The sequence below is a fragment of the Convolutriloba macropyga genome, chromosome 11 (genome assembly GCF_964194025.1).
Source record: "Convolutriloba macropyga chromosome 11, txConMacr16.3, whole genome shotgun sequence".
Lineage (NCBI taxonomy): Eukaryota > Metazoa > Xenacoelomorpha > Acoela > Convolutidae > Convolutriloba > Convolutriloba macropyga.
Window position 1 is genome coordinate 8,624,657 of NC_134478.1, and position 12,250 is coordinate 8,636,906.

Consider the following 12,250-nt stretch of genomic DNA (forward strand, 5'->3'; position numbering starts at 1 on the left):
ACAGTTATCATTTTCGAGAAAAGAGAAAAGTTTTTAAAATGCTAATCCTCCCATTAACATTTCTTAGAAGAATAAATAACGCCTTATATTAACTCAAATTAAGATTGAACTTGAAAGATTTGAGATAATAATTGAATTCAGAAACCGTTGGGCCTTTAAGAGACTCACTCCAGAAATGATTTTTATTGTAGTTTTGAGAGCCCGCTTTTTAGGTATATTCCGCCTCAAGGCGAGAGGTAAAGCGTCATAGCAGTCAATTGTTTTTTTTTGAAAAACAGTTTTGCATTATATTCGTTTTTTGGTTTGCTCAAAATGACAGCTTGTTTGTACGGTTATTCAATTTAGCACTTAGGGTGGCTAACATGAGTTCATCGAAAGCTGGTAGATCTGCCTTTAGAAGTTTTATAAAATACATAATAACCCGATACTTTATGAGGTATTCTAATGGTAAGATTTTGTGTTTGATCTTGAGATCAGTGGTCCTGTCAAACTTGGTTCTATTGAAACATGCCTTTATCCCCCAGTTCAGTTGTTTATTTAGAGTAACTCGAAGTGATTTTTTAGGACCTGAGAACAGAACAATTGGGTAATGCAAATGACTTAAAACAAGAGCGTTCAGTAAATCAGATCTAGTTATTTAGTGAAACATATTTTTGATGGATTAAATGACCTGAATGCCAACAGCCATTTTTCTTAGTACATTTTTTTATTGAACGAAAGAAAAGATTACAGTCAATATGAACTCTCAGTTATTTCACAACTTCTTTCGCGAGAACTGTACATCAGTTAACAACTATTTCTTCGATTTTATTCCTTTTAGGGGCTCCAAAAACAATGAGTTCGGTTTTGGCTTTCGTTTACATTTAACTCATATTTCTTGAAAAAGAGAATGAGTTTAGCAATACTTTTTTCAAGATGTAATTTTGATTCAGAAATTGTTTTCCACTGCAAAAGATAAAAGTATCATCAGCGTACTGGATTATATTAGAATTCACATCAGTATCATCTTTCATATCATTTACATATATGTTGAAAAGCAGTGGGCCTAGTGTGTGTGTTTGTGTATGTGTGTGTGTGCGTGTGTGTGTGTGTGTGTGTGTGTGTGTGTGTATGTGTGTGTGTGTGTGTGTGCGGGTGTATGTTTGTGTATGCGTGCGTGACGTGAGTGGGTGTGTTTCTATGTTATTGTGTGTTTGTGTGTGTGCGTGGTGTGTGTGTGTGGGAGTTTGTGTGTGTGTGGGTTTGCGTGTGTGTGTGTGTGTGTTTGTGTGTATGTGTGGGGTGATGTATGTGTGAGAGAAAGAGTTTGTATGTGTCAAGGCGTGGGAGTGTGTGGGTGTTGTGGGGGGGGGGGGGGGGGGTGTTGTGTTGGTGGGGTTGTGTGTGTGTGCGTGATTGTGTGTGTGTGTGTGTGTGTGTGTATGAGCGCGTGTTTAAGTTACAGTGTGTATGTTAGTATGTTTTTTTGCGTGTTAGTTTTTGTGTGTGTGTGTGTGCTTTGCAGGGGGTGGGGGACAAGTAAGCCGCTTTTGGTGAGTAATGAATTATTCAAAAGCATTTCTGACAGATGTCGGTAGCTTTGTTCTTCAAAAGTCTTCCAAAACACTCGATGGAGAAATCGAATAACTCCAAATAAAGATAAAGAGATAGAGTCTTATCCTTTTCGGATTCTGTGTTTCTAAACTACAAAGACAAATACAAAACAATGAAATGAATATCAGTCTGATTTTCTGACAACAATTGAGGACCAAGAAAGTCCCAAATCAAATGGGAAAAAGTTGAACTTTCAGGACCTGTATATTTTTAAACAATTTTTATTTAGCTTCCTATCTCGGAAAACAAAGTTTAAGTTTACAGTAATTGTGAAACGTTTTTTCTCAAATTAGGGTAGAAATGTTTCATATTTGACGTAGCTCACTAGCTGACATTCATTGTTAGTAGATAATCGGACAAAAAAATTCATGAAAACAAAAAAATGAAACAAGAAAATTGACAAACTATGAGCAATATTGGGATGAAGTAACAAATCGGTTCCAAATTATTCAAACAACTCATTATGTTTTCTGCAGGATCAAGTTTTTACATTTTAATAAAAATCCATAAATTTTTTTTTAATTCGCTTTAATTTTTTAATCGTTCTATTGAACAGAAAGATGAGAGCTTTCAGGTCTTACATCTACGCGTAACATCGAGCAGCCAAACATGAACCACTAATTATACTTATATTTCTAAAATTTATATTAAGTGATTTGATTTATCTAGATTAACATGTAAACCTTTCCCTTTGGTTATATTCGCTAAATTTACATTTACACGTTTGAATTGAAAAAAAATATGCAGACGAAATCGCTATTTTATTTTAAAAGTTTTTGCAATCATATTTTTAATAAAGCAAGGGGAATTTACTGAATACAGAAAGAGTGAAGACCCATTTACATTTCTTTGTTCAGTTTTGAAAATTAAAGGAGTCGCATAAACTACACGCCGTACTTTGTTTACTTTGATGAGAGAATTCTTGATTTATCACAGACATAATATTTTTCATTTTTTCTAAATATTGCTAACATTTTTAATTGTTTTGGCAGATATTCTTTTGACAGATAGGACAACAAGAGACGCACAGATGACATTAACGCATTACGCAATCCGCTCAGAAAAATTGATCGTCATTTGAAGTTTCAAAATTTGCAAAAACACAAGTACCACTAAAAGTACTTAAAAGTTGCATTCAGGCTAAAAAGTACAATTGAGGTATCACTGCTATAACTTACTAGCTGTCAGTCATTGTTGGTAGATATTCTGATCAAAAGATCTATAAACTCAACAAATGCAACGATAAACCTGACAAACTATGAGCAATAATAGGATGAAGTAACAAATCCGTTTCCAAATTATTCAAGCAGCTCATTATGTTTTCTGCAGGATCGATTTTAAAGTTTTAAAAAATTCATTTTTTTAAATATCTGTTTTGAAATTTAAATTGTTCAATTGAACAGAAAGATTAGAACTTTCATGTCGTACTTCTACGCGTAACAACGAGCTGCCAAACATGAACCATTAATTATACTTACATTTGTACAATATATATATAAATCACTTTACATATATATATATATATAAATATATATATATATATATATATATATATATATATATATATATATATATATATATATATAATTTAATTCCATAAATAATTTTTCAGAAAGGTAACAAGATTCGTTCAAAACGAACAAAAAATGTTAAGGAAGTGCCACTGTGAGAATCAGCGAACCCAGCGTCCTGCCGTGGACGTTGGAAACGACGAATCCAAAACTTCAAAAGCCTGTCTGACAAGATGTTTGTTATTTTAAACCAAAAATATTTGGAGCCAAAGGAGAAAGGGAACTTGAATAGTTGAAAAACATTGCAGCAGAAAATTCTAATTAAACTCAAAAGAACCGAAAACAAAATGTGGATCTTTTCCGTTTGTGCCCCCCGTACGTTATGCTCCCCCCAATAACAGAGCACATGCCATTACATGGTAAATAATTATGTAAAATTTTTGCACGTGCTTCTGGGGGTGCAAATAAAGTGCACCCACTAAACTGGTGAGCACAAACGGAAAAGATCCAAATCTTTTTTTGAGCTGATCAGCAGACCGGTCGTACATTAGGAGTTAAGCAGAAACATACAGATTCACAAAACTGAAGATAAACAAAATGGAGCAATTAATTGGTAATTGTGTTGGTGTCAATAGAGCCATAGTTCTTATCAAAAACACAAAAAGCGGGGAACAACTTAGTATCTACAGAAAAACCTTGCTACACTTAGAAGATTCAAGCAGGGGCATCATTGTAAAAATATTGCACGTGCATCTGGGGGGCGCAAATAATAAGCACCCACTAAGTTAGGGGGGGCACAAACGGAAAAGATCCCGGAAACAATTCCGCGAAAGATTAACTATTATTTCTTGGTATTTTTGACATCAGAATGAATAATTAAGCAGGGAACTCAAAATTTGATGTAAACAAATTGCACTTTTTAAGACTGAAAGTCATTTAAAAAATGACTTTTCAACTAAATATTAAGAGTTCTCATAGAAATTAGCGCACTAAACTCTTGAAAGATAGCTAAAGATAGCTTATGAGATCTACTGCCAACTTGCACGAAAGACAGAGTAATTCCAGTACCCTAAAATTTTGAGACGATTTGATATATAGAAAAGCAACAACACTTTCGCGAACGTTCAAATCCTGCTGAATTCTTTTAAAATTGCGATGAAAACCACTTCTCACAAGTTCCTTCAAGATTAAATCAGAGAATCAATTTACCAAATGGATAACTTCTGAGCAAAAAATTAAAATGAAGAAATTAATTTGGATAAAACTATTTTAGCTCATTCAACGAAATTTTATCATTATTTGATATCAAGTATCTTTTTACCAAGCGATAGATGTTAAGGTCACAACTTCAACTTATTTTTTAAAACAGAAAACGAGCATTAATTTTTGAGATTCGACGTGGCGCATAATTTGGTATTTCGTTGTTCTGTTTATAAATCCTGTACGCAATATGTTAACAGCTTTAATATAAGGAAATACTAAAGACTGAAGAGTAATGAAAAGAAGTTTTGTGTCATTTTAAACACCGTCGCGTAACCGCATAAAAACAATAAAAGTGAAGCAAATTCAAGCTGAGTTCGTAAATGTAACGGGAGTTTACGCCGAGTTTGAGCAAGAAAAATTATTTAAAAGTTTTTAACAATTAATACATTTTTGCTATTCCAAAAAGAATATGCAACCTCAAATGTCTTCTACTAAAAACAAAGCGGAGCAAAACTCCTTTTAGTTTCATTGTCAATATCTGTGAGGAAAATTTGGTTAAATTTGGTCTATAGAAAATCACTATTCACAAAATATCTATACTTTACTTTTAATGATATTTATTAAAGGATCTGTTCTGTTTCCGCACCCCCAGTGTTTTTTATGACCCCCAGTTACAAATTATATGTTGTTATATAGCACGTTACTATGTAAGAAAATAGGGCGTGCACATTGGGGTCATAAAAGATTTATGCTCACTAAGCTTTGGGGCTGAAACATTATAGATCATTATTAAATTTGTTCTGACTATTATTTGTTCCATACTTCACTCGCCTTACTGCATTGAAACAATTGTTGATCTAATCGTTAAATTCTAGTAAAAAGCAACAAAGATTCGTCTTACACTCTTCAGCTAGAAATGCAAAAACCTGCTTCAGTGCAGATTAAAACTACCTATTATTATTTTAGATCAATAAGAACAATTGAAACAGGTAAAAACTATAAAAAAACAAAAAAGGCTAAAAATGAGCAACATGAACAATATTAAAGAGTTCTTTTGCAAACACCGAAACGATGAGACTGGAAACAAGAGAAGAAAGAACAAACATTTCCTCCCGTTATTTTTAAAGAGTATAATTTGCAGCAAAGTTACTTTTAAGAAATGAAAGTTGCAATGCAATTGGCAAATACAGTAATAAATTTGTCACATTTTTGTTTGAAAATCTTTTTTTCATATCGGAAAATCTTTTTTGTCACATCAGTAACGAAAAGGCTCCCTAACTGGGTGGGATGGGCATATTTCTTTTAAACGGGAATTTATTCTCCAAATTTGAAATGACAAAGAATAAGTTGAAGTTAAATAATGTTTAAGCAAATTGTCTGTTCTTATTCCTTTCTTCCAGACTTGAACTTAAGTTGCCCTACTCGGGGGCCTTCATCTGTTTTTAAAATTTTCTTTCGTTTTGGGTTCTAACACTATCAATTATAACTGATCACAAATTTACATAACTCTGTTTTTGCCATAGAAAAGCGTCGGAAGCTGCGTGATTTATTTCGGCTTACACTTCTGGTCTCAATAATTTGTTATTTTTTCGTATCGCTTGAGTTAGCTCGTAGTGCCATTTGAGTATGTGGATCAGACAACGCAAATTTTGTCCCTTTTTAAACTGGTCATATTAATCTTCTCCACAAAAAATTTGAATCAATATTCTATAGGAGCTTGAAATTAAATTTCATATTTTTCAAATCAAATTTTTCAAGTGAAAAGCCTCCAAAAGTGAACTAGCATAAAATTAAATTCTAAGGTTAAATAAAAAAGTTTGAGATACTCGGCGAAATTATGTCAACAAACCATATATTTTTTCTACCCAGACCTCAAAAAGCGCATAGGCCGTTGACTAAAAGCAATTCCTTTATTCTACGTTTTTGTAGTAAATCCTTCAGAATATCTGAGAACATTTTAAAAAGATAGATTTGTACAAAGCAAACCGAACATATTGTTCTCTCTATGCTGTAGATATTCAGTTATGATATGCATGCTCTATATTCATTGGAACAACACTGAAAGTTTGTACGCTTTTTTGAATTAGACGCAATTTGAAGGACAATATATTCTTGGTCTGCAATGTAATGAACCTGCTATTAAGTTTACAATTTTTGGTGCTTTATCGAAACATTGAACCCTTTGAACCCATTGAACATCGAAAGAACAATAAACTATAAAGGTTACGTGGTAGTCGGAACGATAGGCATTGTTTAGTGACGATTTTGTTAAAATTAATTGCAGCAGCATTTTACCGATCGCAGCTGTGATTTGAATAAAAAATGTTTCCTATTTCTGTATTCCATTCATTAGAAACGGATAATGCAATAAATAATTAGGACTAACCTCAAAAAAAAATTCCGTGTTTTTTTTAGAAAGAATAATCTGCCATGAAGATAATTCGCCAAGGAATCCAAATTTCCCTCTTTATTCATCTTTAAGCTATACGCTATCGTTTGCATCATTAAACCTCATTAAACTATAACCAATTGCATCATTTCCGCCGACGCTGCGCAAAATCGTAAAATTGGCCAAATTCATAAAATTGTCTAAAATTTTTGAAAGTTTGCTTGTATAAATTGAGCGTTGTTTACATAACTGAATATTTTTTAAATTGACTCTTAGCTAAGAGTATAAAAGTTGTTTTGAATCTACTTTAGCATTTGAAACATTGGCAGTATTTCTATTTAAATAATTTCTAACCTATTGCAGCATCCAATTTTCCCAAAAACAAACTTTACGTGGCCAATGTCTAAAAAAGCAGTTCTCACTAAGTTTTGCGTTTTGTTGAATCCATTTACCAAAGTGTGTCCCTACTTTTCACAATTCATATGCAACTTTCGACTATGAAATTTAGTTACGTAAAACATGGAACTAATTTGTTTAGATCGTGGAGAGCGCTTACAATTTGTCACGGGTTTTCACGGATAGCGTAACCCATTTCCACAATTTTTAACGTGTCATTCGCCTCAAACTTTATTGACCCAATTTAATTTTTATCTAGTTGAGACCCAATTCAAAAAACTTAATAGTTCTTGTGAACAATGATGTGCAATTGCATAACTGCTAATTGTCCTCTTAATCCGCAATTAGTATCCAGATGAAAATTTGTGAAATTAATCGACATTCCAGTTGTATTCAATTCGGTCTAATTGACACTAACTTTATTGTTCACAAAGAGTTACTTATAGTGTGGAAACTAGTCATTTATGGCGTGGAAATCAATGGCAAAAGATTGCCCCAATTTTTCAAGCTCGCATCAAAAACATGCTATGTGAAAAGTGAGAGCACATTTATATCCAATTTTGAAGCAAATTTGAACTACCTTAGCCAAGTGTTACTCGTTTCCATCGCTAAATCTCTAATCTTAAAACGTGGGTCGTGGCAAAAGTTCGACAAAATCGATTATGTATACTCGATGTTTTGGACATTGGCGACGTAATGAATAAGCGAACGTTCAAAAACAACGAAAACATGCAATTGAGCATCAATGTGGTCATTTGAATGTCAACGTTTTGTCCATTAAGTTTTCATTCATCAAATTTTTCTACATCTTTTAAAAATTGAACTTTGAACTCTAACCTGTGGCGTTTGAAACGTTCGCTTATTTCAACTTTATGGGACGCGCTATAGTTACAAAATATTGCTCATTTCAGAGTTGTTCAACTTTCTGACTTCCGGACAAACTCCCAATTAGTCGATCACAAAATCAAAAATTTCATAACAACAAATAGAATGACTTGTGCTCTCAAATGCACCATAACACCCAAATGCCTCTCATACAACTTCTGCTTTGACAGAATCTGCCAATTGAACAACCTAAACGCAGACAGTTCCCTGAGCGACCTTAAAACGAACCCGAATTGCATCTATGCCGGGATGTCTCCAAACGATGAAGCCTCTTGCTTTGATAGCTCTAACAAAAACGGATTCCTAGGATCAAATTGCGGTTTGGATTTCAAAGTTGGCGATCTTCACGCTACGAACTGCGTAAATAGAACCTCGACTCTTGTTAACATAACCGAATACGAGGTCACTTTGACGAGAAATTGCAGCAGCGAAATATACTGCTATCGCGGTCAGCGTCTTGTCGACCCATCATTGTGCGAAATTGACTACAGTATTCCATTTGAATTTATCCGCGCCAACTACGCTGGAAATCTGACATGGTATGAGGCGCTTGATTATTGTAAGAAATATGATATGATGATGCGCTCAATTCTCGGCTCTATTTACGGAGATGTCAATGTGGATTACAACCGATTGAGACGAATAGACCACCCTGCATACGTTTACATCAAAGACGATATTACCGAGGGTTCTTGGTTAAATCATAGAAAGGAACAAGTCAATTCCGAGCTGATATGGGATCCAAACCCATTCTTTTCAGATTCGGACGCGGCAGACTTCGGCGCACTAAACGGGACCTTGTTTCAGGCATATGGTCTAAATGATACAGGGCCAGATGTAATTTGTGCAAGGTTTCATAAGCCCTGGACTCTCTACCCTTAACGGAAGCAAAAATTGTGTCGAAGAAATGAATTAAAGAATCATTTCCGTGTGCCCCCCCCCCTTCCCCGTACGTTATGCATCCCCCCGTTACAGAGCACATATCATTACATAGTAAATCAATAGGTAAAAATATGGCACGTGCTATCGGGGGACATAAATATTATGCACGCACCCAATAAGCAGGGGGAGGGGGGCACAAACTGAGATCCGAAATAACATTTTTACGAGCTTTCTCAACTTTAAGTCTCAGAAAACTAATGCATTTAAGACTATTGATGATACTATTATTTTCAAAAAACTTCTCCTAGCAAAAACATATACAAATAAAATCCATTCAGGATATGCCTGGGCACACACAACCAAATTTTCTCCGAAAAAAACGGTTTTCCATTCCATAGCAAAGGTAGTTTGCCCGGAATTATGCTTGAAGATAATATAAAAACATTTTTTTATTGTCTGACATCATTATTACAGACTGAATTGTCAAAAAACATAGCCGGCAGATAGCCGGAATTAATACGCCGTTGACGAGCTCAATGCACATCGGGATTGAAACAGAAAAAGAAACAAAAAAGAAGAGAAAATTGACCAAATTTTTTTCAGTATTTTTCTCAGTGTCAAAAGGTGTTCTAATTTGGCATGCAGTTTCAGTTAGATTCGAAAACTATACTTAATTCAGCTTCTAAACTGAAAGCTAAACATACCCGGCAGATTGCCGGAAAATAGCCGCCGTTGATTCCAATAAGCGTGATTGGGATTGAACGAATAGAATATATTGAAAAAAAAAAGATTTTTGTACAAAAATATTTTTTAAGTCCGATTTATTTTGATGGCATTTCGTAGTTGAGCATACTTCTGTTTCTTAGAGAGCGGCTACAGGGGCTACTATCAACACCAATAAGCATTAGAGGTGGTAACTAAGACTTATAGGATCGACGTTCAAATAGCGGGCATCTAAAATTGGGCTTTATGGGTTTATCCCGTTTCTATTTCTGACTTCAATTTTTTATACTGACTCTGTTCATTTTGAATTGCTTTGCTGAGCAGCTGCTGTTTAAAAGGACTTTGAGCAGAATGAGAGAAGAGAGATACTAGCCTAGAGAAGTCAAAAAGATTTCACGCAAAATGTTGAAAAGGCGGCAAAATGAGGTAAAGCGAAACATTTTTTTATTCGACGAAGTAAAAAAAAATAGGAGCGCTATAATAGCCGGCTGAGAAGATGAGGGCGGCTATTAAAAAGCGGCAAAATGGTAAAGCGAAAAAAAGTTTGACGAAGTAAAAAAAAATACGAGCGCAATAATAGCCGGCTGAGAAGATGAGGGCGGCTATTAATAAGCTTAATACCGATATCAGCTAGCAAACACGCCAATGAACTTTGATAACTTAACTCTCAATGACTTCATGACCGGGCGTTATCGCTTTATCCCGTCTCTTTTGATTTTTCTATTCTGGCATTGACCGTATTCACTATATATTCACTATATTGCGTAATTCAATGCATGAAAGAACTTAAAATACATTCAGTTGAGACAGTGAGTGAGGTAATCAGAAGTCAAACGTGAAAATCGAGACTTATGTAAAACGAAAAACGTGGTCAAAGGTAAAGCGAATTTTAAAAAACATAGCAGGACAAGTCCTGACGTACAATTCAAAGAAGTTTCATTGACTAAACAAAAAACTAGACCTAGAACGGACTATGAGTGAATTGGAAAAACCATTTCTAAAAAATCAGATAAAAAACAAAATCAATCTCAACATGCCGCTAGCGAGAAAAAAACCACTAGCGAGAAAAGTAAATATGATTCTAATAAAAAACTAGGCCTAGAATAAACTATAAATGGATTGGGAAAACTATTTAGAAAAAAATACAATCCATAAAATTGAAAAAGCAGTAAAAAACAAAGTGAACTTGCCGCATGTGAACTAAAAACCACTAATGAGAAAGCGAATTTTTGTTCAAACAGTTTTCTCACTCTACTTTAAAAATAGAGCGACAAAATTTCACGCCGCAAAAACTGCGCTTTTTCGCTCCACTTCCTGTTTGGGCGTGACCAAAATCACTACTACAATTTGACTTCAAAATCTTGAAAATGTTTGAACAGATCTTAAAACAAAAGACAGCGCCCCTATACAATTCAAATTCCTTGAAATGTGAAATAAAAGGGGAGCGCCTAAATAAAAGCCCTTTGAGAGGCTGACGGCGGCTGTTAATCACCTATCACAAATTGACTTTATTTCCAAGCAGTTTTGGTATTACTTTCTTTTTTGTGAGAAATTCAGCTGAAATCTTTAAATCAGGCAATTTGGCCAAACACTTAAACGAAATTTTTCATTTTTCCAAAGAAAGGGAGTTTTCAGGAAAATCATGACTAGAATAGGATTACAGCTATTTAATCCGAAAAATTTGAGAACAATGAATTTCTGTAAAACAATCTTTAATCGTTGGCGTTTCAGAGGATGACGCCCAAATTTTGAAAAAGGACGGCAGATAAACTCAAATATAAAAACAACCGACTACCATCAGGCTAACTGCTCTCAATTGACTAGCGGGTGCTGGCTCGGTGAATAGTTAGCTGTGGCTACGATAGTCTAGCTTAGGTATTCTCAAGACAAAAGCTCCTACATAAAACCAAGTTTAACAAAACGGACATTGGACCTCATTAACATCATACTACACGCGAAAACCATGCTATATTTGATAAAGTTGCAGCCAAAAAAACAGACTTTTACTAAAAACTGTTAGTTGTAAAAAAAAGATAGCGTCTTAACACAATTCACATTTTTTAATTGTATTAAAAAAACTACGATGAGATTAATAGCAGCCTCCATCTATTGCTTCGCCGTTATCAAAAAAAGGTTAAACTGTTTCTGATAATAGCCCTGTGGATTATGTACCACTATGCCGGTAAGGCTTCTTTATTCCTAATTTTCGATTGACAAAAATGTAAAGATTGAGGGAAGATAGCTCGATATTTTTATTGTACAACATTAAAATCAAATTCCTTAAAATGCGGTTTTAAAATGTGTTCGAACTCAATTGAGAGTTTAGCCTCTAAGTATTGCATCTTCTCATACGAGGTAGTCAACTGTTCCCAATGAAGTGGATCTACTATGAACAAGATAGAGTTCAGTTGCTTCAAGTGTCTCAACTGCTTCAGTTTTTCTCCCCTCAGAGCCTCAAACATGTTCACACTGTCTGATAGCGAAGGACAATCGGCCACAATTCTGAAACAAAAATTAAGACTGAATTTCTTTTCGAACAGATGCCAAACATCCACATTCATTTCTATAATCATTGTCACAGAACTACAAAAAATGGCGAGGAGTGTGGTGGGTTGGGTGTGTGCGTGGGGGGGGGGGGGGGGGTCTAAACTGTCAAAAAAACTGCCCC

The 12,250-nt window shown here is 34.6% G+C and overlaps 2 protein-coding genes across 3 annotated transcripts in view; one reads left to right on the forward strand and one right to left on the reverse strand.

Moving 5' to 3' along the window:
- The window catches only part of LOC142349487 (serine/arginine-rich splicing factor 7-like), a 398,530-nt gene that overhangs the window by 227,043 nt on the left and 159,237 nt on the right, over positions 1-12,250 (forward strand). The gene's annotated exons all lie outside the window — the stretch shown is intronic.
- LOC142349481 (uncharacterized) overlaps positions 11,811-12,250 on the reverse strand; it is a 30,385-nt gene continuing 29,945 nt past the window's right edge. For both annotated transcript variants that reach the window (XM_075401070.1, XM_075401069.1), the window contains exon 10: positions 11,811-12,084. In XM_075401070.1, the coding sequence (XP_075257185.1) occupies positions 11,835-12,084 (250 nt within the window). In that variant the 3' untranslated portion in view covers positions 11,811-11,834. The remainder of the gene's footprint in view (positions 12,085-12,250) is intronic.